The sequence below is a fragment of the Thamnophis sirtalis genome, unplaced genomic scaffold (genome assembly GCF_051295495.1).
Source record: "Thamnophis sirtalis isolate CommonGarterSnake01/CBP01778 unplaced genomic scaffold, rThaSir2_p1.2 scaffold_2, whole genome shotgun sequence".
In the NCBI taxonomy this organism is placed as follows: Eukaryota; Metazoa; Chordata; class Lepidosauria; order Squamata; family Natricidae; genus Thamnophis; species Thamnophis sirtalis.
In genome coordinates this window covers 57,741,919-57,767,327 of record NW_028261382.1, presented here as the reverse complement: position 1 = coordinate 57,767,327, position 25,409 = coordinate 57,741,919, and the positions used below count along the sequence as shown (strand labels likewise).

The following is a 25,409-nucleotide window of genomic DNA, read 5'->3' as shown; positions in this document are numbered from 1 at the left end:
TCATCCTTACCTTTCATAGAGGCACTGAGTTTTATAAATATGAGCATGATAGTGTAGAATAATCATATCCAAGGACCAGTGGTGGGTTTCAAAAAAGTTTGGAACCTCTTCTGTAGGTGTGGCCTGCTTTCCGGGTCCACTGGTGGAACCTCTTCTAACCGGTTCGGTAGATTTGACGAACCGGTTCTACCGAATAGTGCGAACTGGTAGGAACCCACCTCTGGCGCATGGGCCTGACACCCACTGCCCCTGCAACAACCAGCTGATTATCGGAGCTTGTGCAGGCGCCACACACGGTACTCCGGTGCACGATTTACCTTTTGCCATAAAAACAGGTATAGTTCGCAGGCAGGTGGGCAAGCCAAAAGAGCCATCATAGTGGTTCGCTCTCAGCTGCCAAACCGGGCTGAACCAGCACCTCTGATATAAATGTTATAAATATAGTAAGGTAAAGGTTTCCCCCACACATGCATGCTAGTCGTTCCCAACTCTAGGAGGTGGTGTTCATCTCCGTTTCAAAGCCGAAGAGCCAGCGCTGTCCGAAGACGTCTCCGTGGTCATGTGGCCGGCATGACTCAATACCAAAGGTGCACGGAACGCTGTTCCCTTCCCACCAAAGGTGGTTCTTATTTTTCTACTTGCATTTTTTACCTGCTTTCAAACTGCTAGGTTGGCAGAAGCTCACGGGATCTCACTCCGTTATGCGGCGCTAGGGATTCGAACAGCCAAACTGCCGACCTTTCCGACCGACAAACTTAGTGTCTTAGCCACTGAGCCACCACATCCCTCATAAATATAGCATTTATACAAAATACTGTAAATATAGTATTTATATACTTTATAAGCCTCTTTATCATGCCCATAATATCATTGTCCTCAGTGTTTGTAGATTACATCCTGACACTTCCCTTGAACATTAGAACATTGAAGTTAAAGTGTTTTCTTTTTTAAAGTGTGTGTGTGTGCGTGTGTGTATGTGCGTGCTTTTGGAATCTCACCAAATATGATCTAACACCGTTTGCATCTTTTCCTAGATGGAGAAGGCCCAATACACCATGGAGTATGTTCTTCCTGGTTCAACCAGATACAGGAGGATGAAGTAGTTCCGTGCTTCGTCAGAGGGTAAGGTGGGATGAAGTGAAGATTCGAAAATGAAACTGAACCACTTGGGTGCCAGTCTGCTTTCAATCTTGTTGAAGTTCCCAGAAACAGGTTCCACTTTAGTCCAGGTCCGTGATGTGGCACATGCAGCCATATTGCCTGGCAGCACCCATTCCTCTTCTGGGTTTCTGGCACGCATGTGCACACAACAATCAGCTGGCCTTTGGGTGGCAGTGCCAGAAACTGGAAGACCTGGTCTTCTCTTTTCTGGCGTGAGCAGGCATGCCAGCCAGTTGATTGGTAACTGGAAGACTTGCTGGAAACTAGAAGTACATTTCCCGGTGCACGCATGCCCCCTGGGCAACTTCTCTTCCTGGCCATGGCCCAAATGAGTGTGAACCATGCACACACGCCCGAAGTGCTCCTTTTGGTACTTGGTGCTACGCGCCCGCACACGCTCCCTTTTTTGGCCCTCAGTACCAAAACGGTTTGCCATCACTGTTCTAGGTTGACCACAATGCTAAGAATCAATTCACTTGCTATTTAACCTTTGACTCCAAAATTTGTCTTGGTCAAAGCCGAAACTGCATTACAGGTGATCCTTGACTTAAACAAGCATTCATCGAATGATGGTTCAAAGTTACAACAGCCTCGGAGAAAGTGATTGTACGTCCTTAAGTTATAACAAGAGATTCTGGTTGTTATAAAACTTCAACCGGAGGACCAATTCCCTAGGGATGGTGGAAGCATTCTTTCTCCAGGTATATTCATACAATAGTCGGGTGGCTGATAAATGTTTTACTTCGGATTAAAGTAGATTAGCTTCTTCCACCTTCGGCGCTCTCTTCAACCTGAACCACTTTAAGATGCACGGACTTCAATAGAATGGGATTCTTTATTGGCCAAGTGTGATTGGACACACAAGGAATTTGTCTTTGGTGCATAGGCTCTCGGTGTACATTAAAAAGACCTTCGGGATTGGGCAGCATATCAATGTGGTTAATTAAATTAAAATTAAATTAAAATTTAAAAAAAATCATCAAGAATCATAAGGTACGACACTTAAATGACAGTCATAGGATACAAATAAGCAATCAAATCATACTAGGAAACAATCAGTATAAATCGTAAGGATACAAGCAAACAAAGTTACAGTCATACAGTCATAAGTGGGAGGAGATGGATGATAGGAACGATGAGAAGATTAATAGTAACGCAGCCTTAGTGAATAGTTTGACAGTGTTGAGGGATTTAGTTGTTAAGCAGTGTGATGGCGTTCGGGGAAAAAACTATCCTTGTGTCTAGTTGTTGTGGTGTGCAGGGTCGTTTTGAGGGTAGGAGCTGAAACAATTTATGTCCAGGATGCGAGGGGTCTGTAGCTATTTTCACAGCCCTCTTTTTGACTCATGCAGTGTGCAGGTCCTCAATGGAAGGCAGGTTGGTAGCCCTTGTTCCTTCTGCAGTTCTAATTATCTGTTGAAGTCTGTGTCTTCAGGCTCCAGCTGCTCATCTGCCTGGCTATTATCTAGCTCCGAAGGCAGCTGAGACCTGCCAGACGGCCTTGGCCCGATCTCCGAGTCCTCATCCGAGCCTTCCCCAGACTCCAGCACTGGCCCCCGTTCCTCCTCAACCTCCTCACTGCCCGACTCTGCTGCCGACTCTGCTGGCCGTTGGAAGGCCATAACGTGAAACTCCTGTTTTGTTTCTCCAGGGCACCTGGATTTCACATGCCACAAGATCCCAAGCTTCCCTGCATTCTGATTGGCCCCGGGACTGGAATTGCACCTTTTCGGAGCTTCTGGCAACAGCGGCTCTTTGATCTCAAACATAAAGGTTGGTTAATTTGGGGAAAAGTAAATGGATAGGTGATGTGCAACAGTAGCAAACAAACAGATTTCAGGGAGAGGATATATTTTGACACGCACGAGCCGTGCGCTAAAAGATGAACCTCTTTGGAAATCTCTCTTGCCTTTGGAATCTCTCTCCTCTCCTTCTGTTTCTCTCCTCCTCCTCCTCCACACACAGTTGTGTGCAATTTTGGACCATGCGCGCGCGCATGCGTATTAGCGTCTGCGCGATGCTCCAGCTGCTCCTGGAGGATCGCGCAGGCGTTCTGCGCATGCGTGGAAAGCGCGAAATTCAAAAAAACCGGGTAAGGAGCGGGCGCGGGTGTGCGGGCGCGCGCGGGCGCGGGGGGGGCTTCGCCGTTCCCGGAAGTTACTTACTTCCGGGTTCGGCGACCAACCGGATCGCAGGGACCGGTGCGAACCGGTTGAAACCCAGCCCTGATCTGCACTGTCTGGAAAGATTGATCATTGAGGCTCTCTAGAACAGTGGTCACCAACTGGGGGTCCACAGACAAATTATTTGCATTTTTTACATTGCACTAAATCAGGGGTCCTCATACTACGGCCCCTGGGGCCGGATACGTACAATGAACGCTTGTGTTGCTGCAGAGAGTTTCCCCCTTTGGGGTCTTTTTGTGTGGGTCGGAGGGGGGCAGAAATTCCAGCTTGGGGTCTGCTTCGGCCTCCTGGTGGGGGGCTTTGGGCGAAGGCTGGAAGGAAGAGCCGCTGGTGGCGAAGAGCCGGAGGGCCTCGTTCCAGTGGGACTGCATCATGGCCTGGAACTGGCTGACCATCTCAACCCACTGAGCCTCCAGGCGCCGGCACCTGGCCTTGCACTCCCACAGGTCTTCCCTCTGCTTGGAAAGCCCATGCTCGTAGTCCTCAGTGAGGTGCTTCTGCTGAGCCTCCTTCTTGGCCAGATCCAATTTGAACTGAGTTGTTTTGCCAACTCCTTTCTCCTGGGGGCAGCTTAGCTCCAACAACTGCTTCCTGTTGGGGCCCTAAGGAGCCCTGGCGGGCAAACGAGGAGTGGCGAGTAGAGGCTGGCAAGGCGCCCCTCAACGTGAATGACATCGAGTTGGCCATGCCCACCCAGTCACATAACCATCTAGCCACACCAACCCAGCCAGTCATTAGGCAGATCATATTAGTGGTCTGCGGAATTTAAAAGTATGAATTTAATGGTCCCTGAGGTCCGAAAGGTTGGTGACCCCCTGAACTAGAACATTGAGATGAGTTTCTGTGGAGATTCTCGATCGTCCATGTCATGGGGGTCCAAAGCTTTTTTTTCAATAGGCAACTGGACTGTCTGGTTTAATTTGTATATCATGGCAGGCTAAGCTAAAATGTGGTTTGATAGCTTCTAATTCCCAATGTTGTAGAGGAACCCAACTGTTGCCTTAAGAACTTTTATGAACCTGGTTATCAATTTGAGCTGTCACCTGGTTTGTATGTTCAGGCAATCTATGTGATATTTCGTTATCCTGAGTTTAAAGGACTGCACAAACCAGCGTGGAATCAATATACGGAGGAAGTTAGAAGGTTCTGTCATCCACCCAAGGATTAGAGATCTGGAGGCAAAACCATATGAGTGAATGACTGAGTTAATTAAATATGTCTAGTCTAATGAAGAGAAGGACTAGGGGTGGTATGATACCAACCATCTAGTACTTGAGGGCCGGTCATAGAGAAGAGGGGATCAACCTGTTAGGTAAGCTCCCTGTTGGGAGAGCAAGTACTTTCAGAGAAGTGTTGTGAGAGTTGTGTTGGAGAACACACAAACCAACATACAGAGACACTGCAGTTTAAATAGTCTTTTACTCTCGTGGAAATAGAGGTATCAGAGTCCATCAAACAGTCCAAGTCATACACAGATAAGACAGTCAGTCATCAATGTATTTCAGTTAAGGGATACTCCAAATAACATAGTCCATAATCATACAAACAGTCCGGTACTCAAAGTTTGCTATCAGTTGCAAAACTTACAATAGCTCATGGCACTTTCTAACAGCCAGCTTCCAAAACACTCAGATCAGATCAGCCCAGTATCTAACAAACAGAGAGCTAACAGTCATTCTGGCTCCCTCTTATGGCCGATTGAGGAAACAGCAACCAATCACATTTTACAGTATGCTTTAAAGAAACAGGTACAGCATTGTTACATGATTTATATATTGCCAACCCAACCGTTAGATTATATTCCTAACATTCCTATTCTCCAAAGCACTTGAAGGCAGGACAAGAAGTAATGGATGGAAGATCATTAGAGATCCAATCTAGAACTGAGGAGAAATTTCCTGATAGTGAGAACAATTAATCAGTGGAAAAGCTTACCTCCAGAAGTTGTAGGTGCTCCATCACTGGAGGTTTTAAGAAGGTACTATGCATGCTCTGTCAGGTTTCCTAAAAATGCCCTAGTTGATTCATGAGCCTCAAGCCAAGTTTCAATACAAAACTAGTCATTTATTAGGAGCACCATAGGCAAGATCTTTTCGCAGTCAGATCTAAGCCTTGTTTGAGTTATAGCTGAACTTTACCCCGTTCCTTCCCTCCCCTCAGTCTGTGTCATAAATCACATTCCCCAATGAGGTACACCCCTCCCAAGCCTGCTGCAGTAATCTGAGATCCAACTTCAGACAACCCTTCTTCTTCTCCCAATTTTCTCACCAGGGCTGAAACCATGCCCCATGACACTGGTCTTCGGTTGCCGACAATCCAAGATCGATCACATTTACAAAGAAGAGACTCTACTGGCCAAGAGCAGCGGGATCTTCAAAGAGCTGTTCACAGCCTATTCTCGTGAACCAGAAAAACCAAAGGTAATTCCCCCCTTATCCACATCCCACCCCAAGCTGATTCCTGGTCATTTCCCAGATGTCTGTCGCTCAGACAAGTCAGCCATCAACAGACACAGAGAGATAAACAATGTCTACACACCATTCCAAAGAGAGTCAAAAAGCAAAGTCAATGGGGAGGGGAGCTGGATTGGCTCAACGGCTCCATGATTCCCTTACCTGCAAAAGGTTGTCAAATCTGGTGTGACTCATTTAACAACTGCCTTCAGTCAAGGACTACCCGCCAATGTGGTGTAAAACTCCTTTTCCTTTTTATAGAAATATGTGCAGGACATCCTGCAGGAGCAACTGGCGAGCTCAGTCTACAAAGCACTGAAGGAGAAAGGTGGCCATGTCTATGTGTGCGGGGATGTCACCATGGCTGGAGATGTCCTCAAGACCATCCAAAGCATCGTTCGGCAACAGGGGAAGCTGTCAGCCGAGGAAGGAATTGCGTTCATTAGCAAACTGAGGGTGAGCCACCATGTCAAGGTTCCAAGTAAATAAATACATCCATAGCAGAAAGAACTCTGAGGCAGGAAAGTTCCTCAAAGAACAATTCATTGGGATTTATCATATTGGCACAAAGCTGGTGAAAACCTACTCCAAAAGTGCCTGCGGTTTTCACCTTCTTGAAAGTGAAAGTTTGCCACTTTCACTTTACCACTTTGGTAAAATGCTGCCTTTAGCCTTCATAAGACTTGCCAGTTAGAAAAGGTGCTACTAAACTCTTCCTGATCTCTCTCTCTCTCCTCTCCTCTCTTCTCTTTTCTCTCCCACTCTCTTCTCTCTCTCTCTCACCCGTCTTTCTCTCATTTTCCTACTCTCACTCTTTCTGTTTCTCTCTCTCTCCCTCTCCTTTGTTTCTCTATTTCATTCTTTTTCCTTCTATCTCTTTCTTTTTTCTCTTTTTCTCCCTCTCCTTCTCCTGTCTCTTTCTCTCTCTCTTTCTTCTGTTTCTCTCCTCTCTCTCTCCTGTCTCTTTCTGTCTTTCTCACCTGCTCTCTTTCTCTTCTTTCTCTCTCTCTCCTCTCCTCTTCTCTTTTTCTCTCTCACTTTCTCTCTTCTCTCTCTCTCTCCCACCCACCTTTCTCTCATTCTCCTACTCTCACTCTCTTTCTTCTGTTTCTCTCCCTCTCCTTTGTTTCTCTATTTCTCATTCTCTTTCCTTCTATCTCTTTCTTTTTTCTTTTTCTCTCTCTCCTTGTCCTGTCTCTTTCCCTCTCTCTCTACTCTCCTCTTCTCTTTTTCTCTCTCTCACTTTCTCTCTTCTCTCTCACCCTCACCCGTCTTTCTCTCATTCTCCTACTCTCACTCTCTTTCTTCTGTTTCTCTCCCTCTCCCTTGTTTCTCTATTTCTCATTCTCCTTCTATCTCTTTCTTTTTTCTTTTTCTTTCTCTCCTCCTGTCTCTTTCTCTCTCTTTCTCCTGTTTCTCTCTTCTCTCTCTCTTCTGTCTCTTTCTTTCTCTCCTGCTCTCTTTCTCTTCTTTCTTTCTCTCTCTCTTTCTCTCCCTTTTTCTCTCCCCCTTTTTCTCTCTCCTTTTTTTCTCTATTTCTCATTCTCTTTCCTTCTATCTTTCTCTAATTTCTTTTTTCTCTATTTTTCTCTTCTGTTTTTCTCTCCCTCTTCCTCCTCCTCTCCCTCTCTCCCCTCCCCACAAACATATCATTTTGCAGGATGACAACCGATACCACGAAGATATCTTTGGGGTCACTCTACGCACATACGAAGTGACCAATCGCCTCCGATCAGAATCCATCGCGCAGATCGAGGAAAGCAAAAAAGACACAGATGAGTGAGCGCCTTTTTCCAGCTTTTGCGAAATGTTCCCTTCTCACCTGGGCTTCTGGGTTCTCAAGATGTGTTGGGGGGAAATGAACACCTTTCATAGTTTGGAGGGCAACTTTCAAACTTTCATAAAAAAAATTTAGGCGGGCTAAAAGGAGAATCAGAAATTCTCCTGCATTTCTCCTGCCAGATCTCACATACTTTGACAAACAGAGCTTTTCGTTAGAAATTATTCCAAAGGAGAAGACAATCTTGGAGGTATTTTCTTGAGCGTGATATTCTTGCTCTTATTTTGTAAGGAAGTGACCAATGAACGGGTGCGAAAGTCCTCTTTTGCATTGTCCGGTCTTCTCCCAGCCACCCCCACCCCCACCCCCCCGTCATCCTGTTGCACCTCAAGGGATGAAATCCAGAAGGAATTTCTTCCTTGGGATCCTGAAGGAAGAAAAATTCTCTTTCTCCAAGAGTCCTCCTGGGTTGAGGATTTTTCTGCCCATAGATTTGTGGTGGAGAAATTCAGTTGTGTCCCACCTGTAGTTTGAACACTCCTAGCAGGACAGAATATTTGAGCTAGCTCGGTCTAGCAGAGGGATCAGCAATCCACATCTCTGGAGCCACAATGTGGCTCTTTCATCCCTCTGCTGTGGCTCCCTGTAGCTCAAAATATGCGTCCCAACCACCAATGTGCGACACCCGCCGGCACACAATTTATTGAGCTTTTCGACCCCCAGTAGGCCAACCAAGGATAAATCCAAGGAAAGAAATGTTTCGGAAGAAAAACAGAAAGTTTAATTCAACTACATATGCTAGTTCTGTGGACGCTCAGGAAATAGTCAGACACGGGAAGGGTTTTGTGACTCCCGGTGTTTTCTTTTCTGTGGGAAACGGGTCCAAATGGCTCTTTGAGTGCTTAAAGTTGCCAACCCCTGGTCTAGCAGTTAAGGCACCAGGCTAGAAAGAGATAATGGTGAGTTCTAGTTTCATAACCATGAAAGCCAGCTGGGTGACTTTGAGCCATCACCAGGCGGCAGTAAGTTCTAGTTCCACCATAGGAACAAAAGTCAGCCGGCGACCTTGGACCAATCACCAGGAGATGGTGAGTTCCACTTCCACCTTAGGCATGAAACCCAGCTGAGTAACTTTGGACTAATCTCCAGGCAACTGTGAGTTCTAGTCCCGTCTTAACTGTGAAACCCAGCTGGGTGACTTTGAGCCCGTGCCCCATTCTCAGCCCAAGTCACCTAGTCGTTGAATTTCAATTTTTAAGTCCTGGTATCTTGCGATTTTTTCATGTTCCTTCTCGGCGACCCTGCTATCACCTGGTATTGCGATGTCTATGATTGTGACATTATTATTATTATACAATTGTATCACAGGGGCCAGTTGTTTTGGCGGATTTGGCATTGGTTACTAGTCGGGCCCCACCCAGGGGCCTAGGACGTCGTAACGTATTTTCGTAATATGCGTGCAGACCCAAGCAGTTGATAGGAATTATTATTATTATTATTATTATTATTATTATTATTATTATTATTATTATTATTATTCAATTAAAAATTGAAATTCAACGACTATGGCACAAATCAGCAGTGGTAATTCCAGTGGTAATTGGCACACTGGGTGCTATTCCAAAAGCACTGGAATTACATTTAAAACAGTTAAAAATTGACAAAATCACCATCAGTCAAATGCAAAAAGCCGCACTGCTTGGATCTGCACGCATATTACGAAAATTATATTACAAAAATACGTTACAACGTCCTAGGCCCCTGGGTGGGGCCCGACTAGTAACCAATGCCAAATCCGGCGAAACAACTGGCTGCTGTGATACAATTGTATAATAATAATAATAATAATAATAATGGGATATATATTTTCATATATATGAAAACCGTGCCATAATAACCTGTTATTACAACTCAGAGCCAGAAAAAAGAGGTTATTTAAAGCGAATGTATGAATTATGGGATATAAACAAACCAGCAAACAAATCTGGCTGGATCCAGATCCTCTTTATAGGCAGTTTGTCAAAAATGCAAAATTAAGAAAGACTCCTGACGTGGCTAAACTCTTGGTGCCAAGGGTAAACTTTGAGCAGTCAAGTTAAGACTTACGATACCCCTGCGATGAAATGGAAGGTAAAAAGGGAAGAATCTTCCAAAGTGTCAGGATTCCAAACAGCATCCAAAAGTAAATCAGAGTCCAAGGCAAAGTATTGCTCAAAGTACCAATTTATGAAGAGAGCCATGTTGACACAGCTGGGAAAACCCGAATCTGAAGCCTTTCCGGTTTTCCCCACCCAGTTGAAATTCAAGATCTTGCCCCCACACCCACCAGTCCATCCCATGGTCCAATCTCCCACTGCCACACTGGCAATTCCACCCATCCAGTTCCAGTCAGGTGAAGAGACAAAGGATGACCTTGGCTTTCTAGAAAGAATGTTGTTATGGCTACATCGCATCTAACTCCATACAATCCCATTTCCCCACAATAGAAAAATGCATAGTAGAATAATAGAAAGTGCGGCAGGCCAAAGTTCCAAAAGAATAGATGGCTTGCTCCAGACCTGTTCTGCCACTGGCTTTTCTGTTTGGGGAAGGGGAGGGGGGCTCCTCCCTCTATCTCACAGCTCTGGGGACTTCCAAGGGTTAAACACCCCTGAGCACACCTCAGCATTTTTGGGGCCAGCCATGGTTACACCTGATGCTCAAGAAGGAACTCTGACGCCAGTCCTAACCACCAGCTTTCTTGCAGGGTGTTTTGTTCCTAATCTGGACGGTGGGGCCCCGAGGTGGGATGCCAAGCCAGGCCGATCACGGCAGCTCCTGCTGCACGGTTCCAGGCTATGAGGGGGGCTGGATCCTGTAAACTGACTGCTCCGCATCCACTCCTTTTCTCCAGGGACACGGCAGTCCACGACCTTCGCTCTTCTGTGTGCCGTCCGGTTATTGTGTCCTGAAGGAAGCGCAGCTACTGATGGTGCACTGATGGGCGATAAAAGGAACGGACCGATGGAGTTGATTCTCATTTCTCCTCCGCCACCACCACCCCTCCCTCATCCCATCCTGTGGTCGTTTTTTTCTTTTCTCGCCCTTCCTCTCTGGAGCAACCCTGCTGAAGCGCGATGGCTTTTTAAAACAACTTTGCCGTGGCTTTTTTTTCCCCCGCCGAAAAAAAAAGCAAAGCCACCACCTTTCGTCCTCCCTCTTGGTGTGGATAAGGCCGTTTCCGAGGCTCTGCATGAAATCCCTTCCTTTAGCGATCCATTCTCTGCAAGTTTGGGATTTGGAGGGCCAAGCTTTCTGGTGGCATGCCCGACCCAGAAGGGTAGCATTGCTCCCCAAAAATCTCCGCCCGTCCACTCAGCACGATTGGCTTCAAAATCATCCGCTCGCTTTCTCTATGTTATTTTTCCTTTTGGGGGGGGTGATGTCCCCTCGTCTTTGGTGAACGGTTGGGGAGAAAGGGAGATGGCCCGTGCTTTTTCTGTATCTCTGCTCCTGCACAGCCTCTCCGCTGTTTCACACACAGCATGCTGTGTTCTGTTTGAACTGTCTTAATGTCGCTGTGCTCTTTGGGGCTCTCCTTCTCCTCCTCCTTCCTCCTCTTCTCCCATCCCTTGCAAGTTTACAAAAACCCAGCACTTACCAAGCCGTAAAGGCGTTGACCGAGAAGCAGTGGTACTCCAGCCTTCCCTTCTAGAGATTTACGAGAGATGGAAAGATGCCCTGAATGATGAGTGGACTCCATAACCCTGAAATGGTTTTTGTTTTCGTGCTGGATAGACAGAAAGCCCTGGGTTAGAGAAGCAGAGAGAACAGGGATGTGGCCCAAAGGCCCACTCTGTGGAAACATAAATACAAGCCAGAGAGCCCCCCCACACACACAAATCCTTGCAGAAAGCTTCAAAGCAGGGAGGGAGAGTCCTTTTACAGCTTTTTCACCAAACAACCCCTAAAACCGATGGCTGGATTCATCCATTCAATTGAAATTGGATAATCGAGGTTGGAAATGAGGAAGACCATTGAAGACACTGTCAACGTTGGGAATGGGTCCCTCCCCTTATTTTCCTCTCCCCCCCCCCCCGCTTCTCTCTAGCTTTCAGATTGGAGCCCTGTCAAATATCCAAAAACAATTTGGGCACAATTTGCATTGGGGGGGAGAGGTGGTAGAGACTGGGGGGGTTAGGATAAGCGAAAGAGATCATGGCAAAACCCATCCCTTTATTTTTTGGGGGGGGGGGTGCAATTTTTATTTCCTAGCAGTTTACAGCAAGTTTAACACGTGTTGATGAGAAACTACAAATGTCGGAAACGGAGGACAAACTAATACTTGGAGTAAATCCAGTAGCTGGACTAATGCTGAACTTGTAGTAGTGGTTGGGTTGGGTTGGGAAATGAACTGGCCACCTTGGATGCGAGGTCTGAAAACCCATCCTAGTCAGCTGTCCTAGATTTGCACATCCTGTGAGATGACGCTCCATTCTTAAGGCCGTGGTTTGTTTGGAAAATGAATTGGCCAGCTTTGCCTCTGTGAACTCAAGACCTTTTATTATTATTATTATTTCGTTGCACTATCGTCTACATTTTAGGAACCCCCCCCTTAGTCCCTAATACGTTGCATTCTAATTCAGTCCTCATTCATGCCTTCCTAAACTTTTGATTGTACCATGCCTTCGTCATCAAAGAAGAAATATAGCTTGTTGCCTTCAATATATAAAAAAAAGAAAAGAAGAGAAACTGAAAAAAGAAGAGGAAAAATTCAAACCACCACACTGTGATAGGTCCGGATCATTTCTTGCACTCTATTAGCATGTCAGTGTTTCCCCAGGTAGGCTCACAACTGCTTAGGTGTGGCCTTTTACAGCAGCCGCATCGCTTGGATGTCCGGAGTGCGAGCCGGTGAATTGTGAGTTTACATAAGGCTGTCCCTATATGTGTGTTTACCTTACTTGTACTCCTCTGTGGATTATCAGTCTTTTCCGTGGTTGAAAAAAATAAAATAAAAAATGAGCAGGAAAAAAAAAGAATATATGAGAGAAGCGTGCTACAAGAAAAGAGCATTATAGTAACACCGTCAATGAGGATCAGCTAATCCACCAAGGAATTTAACATTTGCACAACTCACTAAGCTGACCCGTTGTCCAGGCCTGAAAGGTCAAGCTATGCTCTAACTGAGATCAATCATAGTTCATTAAATTTTAAACCTTTGTCCCCTGGATCACCTGGACCAGGATGGGAAGAGTGCTCTGAAGTTATGGATCCCTCACAACCAAAGAGTTGGGAGGCTAGAATGGCTAGGAAAAGGGATCCATTCTTGCTGCAACTCTCGTCTTCTTATTTCTTTTTTTTTCTTCTTTTTTTTGCCCTCTCCCTATTCCCCCTTGTCCGAGAGGAGTGTGGAAGGAAATAGCTTCTCCTATCCCATCAATCTCAAGGGACGCGGTGGCTCAGTGGCTAAGAGGCTGAGCTTGTCAATCAGAAAGGTTGGCAGTTCGGCAGTTCGGATCCCTAGCGCCGCGTAACAGAGTGAGCTCCCGTGACTTGCCCCAGCCTCTGCCAACCTAGCAGTTCGAAAGCAGGTAAAAAATGCAAGTAGAAAAATAGGGACCACCTTTGGTGGGAAGGGAACAGCGTTCCGTGCACCTTCGACATTGAGTCATGCTGGCCACATGACCACGGAGTCGTCTTTGGACAGCACTAGCTCTTCAGCTTTGAAACGGAGATGAGCACCGCCCCCTAGAGTTGGAAACAACTAACATTTATGTGCAAGGGGAACCTTTATCTTTACCCTTTCCATCTATCAGGTGGTTCTGATCCAATTTAGGCCACCACTGTTTCTAGTTTTAATTTTGCAGTTAGAGGTTTAAAAAAAGAAACCAGACAACTGTGGAAAAGGGAATAGGATGACTCACCATGGCCAACTCTCTACAGCACAACTCGCCACAGGACAATTCAACAAATATAAAAGTTAAATGAATTTGGACGGAACCGTGGCCAATAATAATAATAATAATAAAAATATAGAAAATCAATCCAGAAAGTACAAGAGCTTCAGTAATTTTGACGGAAACGGGGCTTATAACCAGGAATAACAGCCACTGAATGAAACAATTGACACATGTCGAATTGTGCCGCGGGAAGTTGTGATGCGGCGAGCTGCCTGTAGTGAGTTGTGGTGAATTGGCCGTGGCAAGTAGTCCTGAAAAAGTGGCTAAGCTACCGGCCACCCTGTGCTGATAACAGCAAACTGAGCGGCTTCGGTTTGCTGTATCATCTACGTCAGGGATCCCCAACCCGTGGATGGGCCGTGGACTTGAACTGGGCCACAGCATGCAAGAAACCAATGTTTCAATGCATGCAAAGGAGCAACGTCCCATTCGTGGGATGCAGGCAGCACACAAAACCCCCTTCAGTCTGTGGGGAAAAAAAACTCTTCATGGAACCAGTCCAGAGGTTGATTTCTGCCGGTTCTCCGCGGATCGGACGAACCAGTATTAGCAGTGGCGGGAGGCTCCGCCCACCAGCCCGACGCACATGAGTGAACCAGTAGTAAAATAAATTGACCCCCCCCCCACTGAACCGGTGCCCCAAAGTTTGGAGGGGCGCTGATCTATGCATATATTTTATCCATGGCTGTGGCTGGATTCAGCTTAGTTCGTTGTGCAAATCTTTGTTCCTCAAATGCTCCTGAAACAAGATAATCAAAACATTAGAAGGGACCTCGTCCATTTTTGCCTGTGGCCTCCTTTTTCTCCTCACTGGGACTAAGGAACCCAATGATGTTTACAGCCTTTCATTTCCCTCCATGCGGCTCTCGATTTCTCTCCTCGTGTACGACGAGACGACAGAAGTGAAGAAGCGTTTCACCGCAAAGGTTTTCTCTGTGCTCCACCCACCACTTTCCTGCCCCAGCGTGTTAAAAGGCCCATTGTGTTCACGAAGCCTCTTTGTGGATCTTGCTTCATCTGGGGCACGGTGGAGGGCTGCTCCTACTGCCACGGAGCAAAAACCGTGCGTTTTTTCCGACAGGATCGTCAGTTTGCACAGAGGGGGCCTGACGGAAGAGAAACAAGCAGTTTAATCCAGCTTGATCTAATGCAAAAACAGCTCCGTGGACTGGGCAAACTGGATTCTCTTTTGTTCTGTTGGTTTCGGCACGTTGGGGATGAAGGAAGACCTAATTTTGGGCTGGAAACGGCAACCATATAACACAAGCCCTGCCGAAACATTTAGAGGTGCCCTTCTCCTGTCAAATTTTTATCCCCCGTCCTCTTTTGCCTTGTCTCCCTGATGTGCCTTTACTTTATTGGTGGCTGCCACCCATTGAAGATGTACAAATCCCAGCCGCATTTCCAAACGCAGGTGGGCCGAGTGATGGATAGCAGAATAAGAGTGCTGGAAGGGACCCTTGGAGGTCTTCTAGTCCAACCCCCTGCTCAAGCAGGAGACCCTATATGATTTCACAGCCTCTTGGAAAACAAGCACCCCCAACCCAATCCAACTCTACATGCCAGGAAACCCTATCTTGGGAAGGAGAGAGCGAAGGAAGGAGCTGTGTTCGATCATAACAATGCTTCAAGCGGCTGGCCTCCCTTCCATGCCTTTCCTCCTCCGAGCTCTGGATGCTGCAGAAACCTCTATTTGTATAATGTGCTCAGCAGCTCTCTCTCCCTCTCCCACTCCCTCTCTCTCTCATGGACTGATTCATGCTCATGTTTGCAAGGTATCCACAACTGTTCTACAAGCATGCACCTTTATGTATAGTTTCAATCTGATTTTATGGAATTCAAAAGAAAAAAAAAAGAGGAAAAAATATACTTATGCCTGTTCGCATTGCAATCGATTAAAAAATAATAATAATAACAATAACAACAACGATAATAAATTCCATGCCTCGTGCTTCTCCGGCCCTTGTGTTTTTCAAGCTGCTTCTGGATTCATTCGTTAGGGTGGTGTTTTAGCAGTGCTGGGATTTGGATGAGGTTTACCCACCCTCCGTGTGGGTCTACGGGTCCTCTTAATACGGCATTTGGCTATTAATAATAATATAATTAATAATGCATTTGGCTTAGCCTGGAGAGGGGGATGGCAGGAAATCTATCCCCCGGAGGTTTTGTGCACTCTGATCATGATTTAGCATCATATACAGGCACTGTGTTGTGGGCCTCCAGCGACCAGCAGATCTGGCAGCAGATTCGGACAGTGAGGAGGTTGGGGAGGAACATGGGCCAGTCCTGGAGTCTGGGGAAGGCTCCGATGAGGGCTCTGTGTTGGAGGCAGAGAGGGGGACAGAGCTGTCCGACAGTTATCAGCTACCTTCAGAGTCAGACATCAGTGAGGCAGAAGAACAGCTGGAGCCTGTTCCCAGTGTGCGCATGCGCAGAGTTGTCAGAAGAAAAGAACAGCTTAGTAAATCACGGTCGACTTGGGATTAAAGCCACAGGTAGACAGTAAACGGCCCCTCCCATAGGAAATAAAAGAGAAGCGAAAGGGGAATGGGCTTTTGCAGGAAACAATTTGTTCGCTCATTCGTTTCAGGAGTGTGAAGATCTGTCCGTGAATCTCAGAGACTCTGTGCCAAGGGTGGGTTCCTGCCAGTTCTAACCTCTTCTATAGAAGAGGTTCCACAAATCTACCATGCCGTTTAGAGCTGGTTCCAGCTTCCTCCCCCCTGCCGGTTCGGACATCATCAAGATGAAGAGCGAGAGGAGGAATTCTGGGAATTGAAGTCCACAAGTCTTAAAGCTGTCAACTTTGAACACCCCTGGGTTTGTTTTTTTCTAAAGGGTTAGGGGTGCAAGGGTCTTGTAACTTGACAGGTTTAAGACTTGCATACTTCAAATGCCAGAGTTTCTGAGCCAACATTTTGGTTGCTAAGGAAGAGCGTTGTTAAGTTTCACCACTTTAAAAGTTGGCCACGCCCACATGGTCACATGGCTGGCAAGCTACTCCCACCCGGTCACATGGCCGGCAAGCCACTCCCACAAAACAGGCCACACCTACAGAAGAGGTTCTAAAAAAAAATTGAAACCCAACACTGCGAGTCTGTGCTCAGTCTTTCCTTGCACAGCACCACATTTGGAAACAATTTACAGGGCAGCTTTCCAAGCTAGAGAAGATCTGTGGTCCTAAAGTCACCTTTGAAAGACTGTTTACCAGGCCTTTGAATGGGAAGACTTCACATTCATTTAATAAAAGGGGTTTTGTGGAGATCAGGAATCTCCACGCAGCCCATTTTGGATGCCAGGTAAGGGCAGGGTCCGCGCGGGAAGACAAAAAAGTGGGCCTCCCAGAAGTCTGGAAACGAGTCCATTTCCAGCCTCTGGAGCATGGGGGATGCCATTTTTCCCTCCTGGCGACTCGAGGAAAGCCTCCGGAGGCTGGGGAAGGGTGAAAACACACACACACACTGCTATGATGCAGGAGGCTGAGTTGGCTATGCCCACTATGGCCACAGCCACCCAGCAAAGGGGGCAGAGAACTGGTTGCTAACATTTTTCAATCCCACCCCTGGCGCAGGCTGGATGAGATTGCAGCATGAACAATGGATTCCCCCCCCCCCAAAAAAAAGTAGAGATGCTGAAGGGATCAGGTGATTGCACATCAACAAGGAAACCTTTGGTGGTTCTATGATTTTGGCCACAAAGCCAGTGGATCAAGAAACATACCTATGAATGTGAATAAAACTTCCCTGTGATATATTGCAGGGCCATTGAAAAGCCCTACTTCACATTCACGTTCTAAGCTAACACTTCTCAAACGTGGTCATTTCATGAGGGCTAGACTTCAACTCCCAGGATTCCCCCGCCTCAGCTTAGGGCTTAGGTCCACACCGACAAACCAGGGCTTGCTTAACCACGAATCAATCAGGATCGCATCATGGAGAGCAGACATCTAACTACAAAGATGTCAACCCACTTTTGGGATTAGTGCTGACCGCTAAGAATCCCTGAGAATTGGGCAGCATATAAATCTGTCTGTCTGTCTGTCTGTCTATCTATCTATCTATCTATCTATTTAAATATACATACATACATACATACATACATACATACATACATACATACATACATACATACATACATACATTCCAGCATAACTCTGGAATGCCTGGAGCAATTTCAACCAAACTTGGTACACAGATGACTTCCTCTCTGGAAACAAATACTGTCGGGGGTAAGACACCCTTAAAACCCCTCGGGATGTGTGTTCAGTTAAGATACAGCCTGTTGTGCCTTAAAATGGCTTCGCCTGTACAGCGCAGTGGGGTTGGCATGGTAACGCCCTCACAAAAAGGGTCCCTCTGGTATGAGGGAAAATCCACCATTAGCAATTATATTCGGTCTGGACGTTTTCCCCCTATAAATAAATAACACTGAGTTGTCAGGTAGTTATCAGTATAAATCAGTGGTTCTCAATGTCAGTGTAGGCTGAACCCGAGGGTGGGGGTCAAATGCATCATCAGAAGAGTTGGAAGGGCCCTTGGAGATCTTCTAGTCCACCCCACCCCCTGCAAAAGCAGGAAACCCTATACCATTTCAGACAAATGGCTGACCAATCTCTTCTTACAATCCTGTGTTCTTAACAGAACAGACCATTATCTGTGTCAGTTCGCCTTGCCCCATTAGTAGTTTGGATTCTTGCAAAAATTGGTAGTATGAAATAAATGTGCAAGTACCTTTGAACTCTATTCTGGTTCTGGCTAAATATATATGGAGATTCTCAGTCATCCAGCTCACAGTTGTCCCAAAGGAGTATTATTTCCCAAGAGGCAACTCGGTTTTTATTCGAGCCCTTTTCACTTCTCATCCAAGAAGCTTGTTCAGCTCTGACGGAATAGTGAGGAATGGAAGGATTTATACTCCTTGCAGGAAGCTGGTCATTTGCATCCTTTTAGAGAATCATTATGTTGTGGCCCGCCACCAGCAGCCAGCACAGCTGGCAGCAGATTTGGACAGTGAGGAGGTTGGGGAGGAAGATGGGCCAGTCCTGGAGTCTGGGGAAGGCTCGGATGAGGGCTCTGTGTCGGAGGCAGAGAGGGGGCCAGAGCCGTCTGCCATTTATCAGCTGCCTTCAGAGTCAGACATCAGTGAGGCAGAAGAACAGCAGGAGCCTGTTCCCAGTGTGTGCATGCACAGAGCTGCCAGATGAAGGGAAGTGCTAAAGAACAGGGACCGACTTGGGAGTAAGGCCACAGGTGGACGATGAATTTCCCCCCTCCCAGAGGAAATAAAAGGAGAGTGAAAGGGGAGTGGAGTTTGCAGGAGACCATTAGTCCGCTTCATTGGTTCGTGACTCTCCAAGACTCCTTGCCAAGTTCTGCAGAGATGAGCCTGGCACCTCTCCAAGCCAGATAAGGTCTGTGACTGTAAATCCTCCCTCGAAAGACTTTGCTGGATGTGAATGAGCAGAATTCGCAGTCAATTAATAAAGGGGGCTTTTGTCAGGACAAGGAGTTTGCTTCCTGCTCTCGGGAAGCCTTGGTCAGAACACATTAAGGTCACTTGAAGGTTTGTCTATGTCCTTTGGGTCACCTGAGTAGTACAAAGAAGGTATGAAGTCTTCTTGGAACTGCTGAAAGGAAGTCACCATCCCATCAGAGCCGAAGAAGCTTCTTGGATGAGAAGCGAAAAGACTTCAAAGAAAAACAAGGAAGTCCAATTGCTTCTTGGGGTGGTGGTGAAAAAGCACCTTTGGGTTCTATCCTGGTTCATGACTTCTCGCACCTGACACTCAGTTCACTTTGCATCTTTTAAGATGGGTGGACTTCAACTCCCAGAACACCCCCGCCCAGCCAGCTCAGGGCATTCTGGGAGTTGGAGTCCAGCCAGAGGGCTCAAAGGAGTCAAGAGATTGAGAAACACCGATGCAAATGAAATAAGGATCAATTAAAGTCTGTGAGAGGGATCTCGGAGTCTTAGTGGACAACCAAATATATAAATATAAGCCAGCAGTGTGCTTTCAGTCAATCTCACCAGCAGTCAATCTCACCGGCAGTCAAAAAAGCAATCCCAAACAGCATTCACAAAGGGTTACAATCAAGATCAAGAGGGGTACTAATGCCACTCTATAAAGCCTTAGTAAGGCCACACCTAGAGTACTGAATCCAGTTTTGGTCACCACACTATAAAAAAGATGTGGAGACTCTAGAAAGAGGGCAGAGAAGAGCAACCAGGATGATGAGGGGACTGGAGGCTAAAACATACGATGGACGGTTGCAGGAACCGGGCATGGCTAGTCGAGGGAAGAGAAGGACCAGGGGAGGCAGGATAGCAGTCTTCCAATATCTGGTGGGCTGCCACAGAGAGGAGGGGGCCAAGCTATTTTCCAAATCACCTGAAGGCAGGAGAAGAAGCAATGGAAGGGAAACTAATGAAGGACAGAAATTAAGAAAAAATGTCCTGCCAGTGAGAACAATCAACCCATGGAACAGAAGTTGCCTTCAGAAGTTGTGGGAGCTTCATCACTGGAAGCTTTGAAGAAGAGACTGGGAGGCCATCTGTCAGAAAGAGTGTAGGGTCTCCTGCTTGGGGAGGAGGTTGGACTAGATGACCTCCAAGATCCCTTCCAACTCTTTTAATCTGAATTCATCTAAGATGATCAAAAGTCTAGAGATTAAACATACGATGAAGGGTTGTAGGAACCAGGCATGGCTATTCTAGTGAAGAGAAGGACCAGTGGAGGCAGGAGAGCATCTTCCAATATTTGAGGGGCTGCCACAGAGAGGAGGGGGGTCAAGCTATGTTCCAAAGCACTCGAAGGCCAGACAAGGAATAATGGATGGAAAATGACCAAGGAGAGATTCAACCTGGAAATGAGGAGGAATTTTCTGACAGTGAGAACCATCAACCCATGGAATAGAAGTTGATTTTGGAAGTTGTGGGAGCTTCATCCCTTGAGGCTTTCAAGAAGAGACTGGACTGCCATGTGCCTGAAATGGTGTAGGGTCTCCTGCTTGGGCGGGGGGTTGGACTAGATGACCTCCAAGGGCCCTTCCAACTCTATCGTGAAATCCATAGGAAAGGCTTCCTGCCTCTTTGGAAACGCCCCCCGAGGGAGGGAGCGGGAGAAACCCTCCCGCCGCGCATGCGCAGGCCTCCACTCGGCCTCTTCAGGGCAGCGGCGCGAGAGATGGCGGCGGCCGAGCGGGAGGCCTGTGAGGAGGCGGCCGAAGAGGCCGAGGAGCAGCGGGCGGGCCCCGCGTCGGCCCCGGCCCCGGCCCCGCTCGGCCTGACGGAGCTGCCGGGCGAGCTGCTGGAGCTCATCCTGTGCTGCGGCTCGCTGGGCGCCGCCGACCTGGGCCGCCTGTCCTGTTCCTGCCGCCACCTGAGGGACGCCTGCCAGCCCCGCGGGAAGGTCTGGCGGGAGCAGCTGCGGCGCAGGTGGGTGGCGGCGGGCTGGGCGAGGGCGCCTCTGGGCGCGGGGGAGAGAAGGCGGGACGGGAAGGAGGGGGGGATTGTCTGGGTTTTGCATCACGGGTGCGGCAGGGTGTCTGGGCATGTGCAAAGTGCAGAGATAGAAGGCTGGGAACTCCCAACCAGGAGGAGCTTCCAGGTTTCACACATGAGGGCATCAGGGTGTCTGGGCATGTGCAGAGTGCAGGGATACAGGAGGAGTGTCTAGGTTTTGCACCACAGGTGTATGAAGGTGTCTGGGCATTTGCAGAGTGCGGGGGTAGAAGATTGGGAACTCCCAACCAGGAGGAGCTTTCAGGCTTCACACATGAGTGCATCAGGGTGTCTGGGCATGTGCAGAGTGCAGGGATAGAAGACTGGAAACTCCCAACCAGGAATGTCCAGGTTTCAGACATGAGTGCATTAGAGCAGTGTTTCTCAACCTTGGCAACTTGAAGATGTCCGGACTTCAACTCCCAGAATTCCCCAGCCAGCATTCGCTGGCTGGGGAATTCTGGGAGTTGAAGTCCAGACATCTTCAAGTTGCCAAGGTTGAGAAACACTGCATTAGGGTGTCTGGGCATGTACAAAGTGCAGGGATACAGGAGGAATGTCTAGGTTTTGCACCATAGGTGCATCAGGGTGTCTGGGCATGTACAGAGTGCAGGGATACAGGAGGTGTGTTGAGAGTTTTTTTTTTTACCACAGGTGTATGAAGGTGTCTGGGCATGTGCAGAGTGCAGGGATAGAAGACTGGGAACTCCCAACCAGGAGGAGCTTCCAGGTTTTGCACCAGAGTGTCTGGGCATGTGCAGAGTGCAGGGTTAGAGGACAGGGTACTCCCAACCAGGAGGTGCTTCCAGGTTTTGCACCAGGGTGTCCGGGCATGTGCAAAGTGCAGGGATACAGGAGGAGCGTCTAGGTTTTGTGCTATAGGTGCATCAGGATGTCTGACCATATACAGAGTGCAGGGATAGAGGAGGAGAGTCTAGGTTTTTTTACCACAGATGCATCAGGATGTCTGGGCATGTGCAGAGTGCAGGGATAGAAGACTGGGAACTCCCAACCAGGAGTGTCCAGGTTTCACACATGAGTGCATCAGGGTGTCTGGGCATGTGCAGAGTGCAGAGATAGAAGCGGGTTAGTCCTAACCAGAAGGGACTTACAGTTTTTTTTGCACCCTGGTTCGCCAGGGACTCTAGGCATATGCAGAGTGCAGGGGTAGGGGAGGGGTTACTCCCAACCAGGAGGAGCTTCCAGATTTTGCACCAGGGTGTCTGGACATGTGCAGAGTGCAAGGGTAGAGGAGGAGAGTCCAGGTTTTTCACCACAGTTGTATCAATGTGTCTGGGCATGTGCAGAGTGCAGAGGTACAGGAAGAGTGTCCAGGTGTTTTTTTTTTTACAACAGGTGCATCAGGGTGTCTGGGCATGTGCAGAGTGCAGGCATAGAAGACAGGGTTCTCCCAGCCAAGAGGAGTGTCCAGGTTTCGGACATGGATGCACCAGGGTGTTTGGGCGTGTGCAGGGTGTAGAGGACAGGATACTCCCAACGAAGAGGAACTTCCAGTGATGGGCACCAGGGTGTCTGGGCATGTGCAGAGTGCAGGGATAGAGAATGGTATACTCTCAAACAGGAGGAACTTCCAGTGCTTTGCATCCTGGTTAACCAAGGTGTCTGAGCATGTGTAGAGTGCAGGGGCAGGAGAGGGGTTCCTCCCAACCCAAGGAGGAGCTTCCAGGTTTTGCACCATGGGTGCCCCAGGGCCTCTGAGCATGTGTAAAGGACAGCTGGGGCAAGGAGGAGGAGGAAGATGTCCCAAGACCAACAAAGCTGCCTGGTTTTGCAGCTCGTGATGCACCAGGACTGGAGAGAGATTGGTAAGAGATGCTTTTGGGCACGGCCAGGAACAGAGCAACGAGGCTTCTGAGCATGGGCAGAGGGCTTGGGGGCAAGGAGGACTGATAGAACCTCATTGGATTTGCAGCTTGCGATGCATCGGGGTGTCAGGTTGGGAAACGGGGTGCTTCTGGTCATGTGCAGAGAGGAAGGTGATGCCCCAAGCCAAAGGGATTTCCCAGTTTCGCAGCACACAGCTAGGTTGCGAAGGGATGCCTCTGGGCATGGGCAGAGGGCAAGGAGGAAGGACCTGAACGAATAGTCATAACTTGAGGATCTATCAAGTCAAATTCTGTTCCTAAACCTCAATGATGGGAAAAGCGTGGGCTTCCCTTCGCTCTTTCCTGCTGTGATAGGCATTTTGTGGTTGCGGTTGCTGCGCTGCATTCAGTGGGGACACTTGGGCTTTGGAACACACACACACACACACACACACACAGAGAGAGAGACAATCCTCGACTTACAACATTTCATTTAGTGACTGATCAAAGTTCCAACAGCACTGAAAAAAGTATCTTGTCTTTTTATGTACACTTGAGAGCATCTGCACCAAAGACAAATTTCCTTGTGTGTCCAATCAATAGCACTTAGACTTATATACCGCTTCATAGGGCTTTCAGCCCTCTCTAAGCGGTTTACAGAGTCAGCATATCGCCCCCAACAACAATCCGGGTCCTCATTTTACCCACCTCGGAAGGATGGAAGGCTGAGTCAACCCTGAGCCGGTGAGATTTGAACAGCCGAACTGCAGAACTGCAGTCAGCTGAAGTATTCCTGCAGTGCTGCATTTAACCACTGCACCACCTGGCCAAGAACGAATTCTACTGTACTCTATTCTAAAAAGTGACATGACCATTTTTGGATTTGGATTTTGGATTTTATTCAATTTGTAGGCCGCCCTATTCCCCGAAGGGACTCAGGGCGGCTGAACAAAGCCAAGGGAGGGGAAATTACAAAAGTGAGACAAAGACAAACAGACAATACAAACAGTTTAAAAGCACAACAGACACAGCAAATTCGAGTAGGGGGGGAACTCAACCCCAGGCTTGCTGGGACAGCCAGGTCTTCACGGCCGTCCGGAAGGCCTGAAGGGTAGAGAGAGTCCGAATCTCCACGGGGAGCTCGTTTTCACACTTACAACCTTTGCAGCATCCCCAGGGTCATGTGATCCCAATTCAGACGCTTGTGTAGTGTCCCGGGGTTGTGTGATCCCCATTTGCGACCTTCTGGCAAGCAAAGTCAACGGAGAAGCCAGATTCAACTTAACAACCGGCTTGCCGCAGTGATTCACTTAAAAACGGTGGCAAGGAAGATCATTAAATGGGGCAAGGCTCAACAAGCGTCTCACTTAACAACAGAAATTGTGATCTCCATTGCGGTCGTAAGTCGAGGACCGCCTGTGGATGCCACTCGCCTTCCCCAAGCCACTTTTAAAATATCTTTTGCGTGCTTCATTTTTTTTTTAGTTCTTCAGAGATTAGAATGACTCAATCCTGTTGGCCTTTTTCAAGGCTTTAAAAACTTGGCTATGTACTCAGGCCTGGAGCTCCGATTGTGTGATTTGGCTGCACCTAGTTGATTAATCATCACGGCTGCTGTTTGTGGATGTTTTTACTGTTTTAATGTCTCTTTTTGATTGTTTTATAATTTTAGAAGTGTAAACCGCCCAGAGTCACTTGTTGAGTTGGGCGGCTGTAGAAATGGAATGAATGAATAACGAGAGCCGATGTGGCGCAGTGGTTAGCAGTGCAGTACTGCAGGCCACTTCAGCTGACTGCAGTTCTGCAGTTCGGCTGTTCAAATCTCACCGGCTCAGGGTTGACTCAGCCTTCCATCCTTCCAAGGTGGGTAAAATGAGGACCCGGATTGTTGTTGGGGGCGATATGCTGACTCTGTAAACCGCTTAGAGAGGGCTGAAAGCCCTATGAAGCGGTATATGTCTAACTGCTATTGCTATTGCTATTAGACAGAATAACAGGATGATGGAGTTGGAAGGGAGCTTGGAGGTCTTCTAGTCCAACCCCCTGCTCAGGCAGGGAACCCTATACCATTTCAGACAAATAGCTGTCCAGTCTTTTGAAAACCTCCAGTATAACTTCATATAACTCCATAACTTCTGGAGGCAAGATGTTCTCACTGTTTCATTGTTCTCACTGCCAGGAAATTGCTCCTTAATTCTAGGTTGCTTCTCTTCTTAGTGAGTTTCCATCCTTTGCTTCTTATGAAACAAACATACATACATACATACATAGAGGTAAAAGTTCCCCTCGCACATGCGTGCTAGTTGTTCCCGACTCTAGGGAGCAGTGCTCATCTCTGTTTCAAAGCCTAAGAGCCGCCAGCGGTTTCCAAAGACATCTCTGTGATCATGTGACCGGCATGATTCAACGCTGAAGGCGCACGGAACGCTGTTTCCTTCCCACCAAAGGTGGTTCCTATTTTTCTACTTGCATTTTTAACCTGCTTTCGAACTGCTAGATTGGCAGAGGCTGGGACAAGTAACGGGAGCTCACTCTGTTAAGCAGCACTAGGGATTCGAACT

At 47.7% G+C, this 25,409-nt stretch overlaps 2 protein-coding genes across 3 annotated transcripts in view; both read left to right on the top strand.

Moving 5' to 3' along the window:
* NOS1 (nitric oxide synthase 1) overlaps positions 1 to 11,658 on the top strand; it is a 123,217-nt gene extending 111,559 nt beyond the window's left edge. Inside the window, exons 24-29 of one of the 2 annotated variants that reach the window (XM_087705675.1) lie at positions 1,035 to 1,122; positions 2,813 to 2,934; positions 5,619 to 5,767; positions 6,062 to 6,256; positions 7,461 to 7,579; positions 10,474 to 11,658. In XM_087705675.1, the coding sequence (XP_087561801.1) occupies positions 1,035 to 1,122; positions 2,813 to 2,934; positions 5,619 to 5,767; positions 6,062 to 6,256; positions 7,461 to 7,579; positions 10,474 to 10,531 (731 nt within the window). In that variant the 3' untranslated portion in view covers positions 10,532 to 11,658. The other variant, XM_087705676.1, reaches the window with a different exon arrangement.
* Positions 11,659 to 20,700: 9,042 nt separating this feature from the next.
* The window catches only part of FBXO21 (F-box protein 21), a 34,180-nt gene continuing 29,471 nt past the window's right edge, over positions 20,701 to 25,409 (top strand). Inside the window, exon 1 of the mRNA XM_087705674.1 lies at positions 20,701 to 20,956. Coding sequence (XP_087561800.1) covers positions 20,706 to 20,956 — 251 coding nt within the window. The 5' untranslated portion in view covers positions 20,701 to 20,705. The remainder of the gene's footprint in view (positions 20,957 to 25,409) is intronic.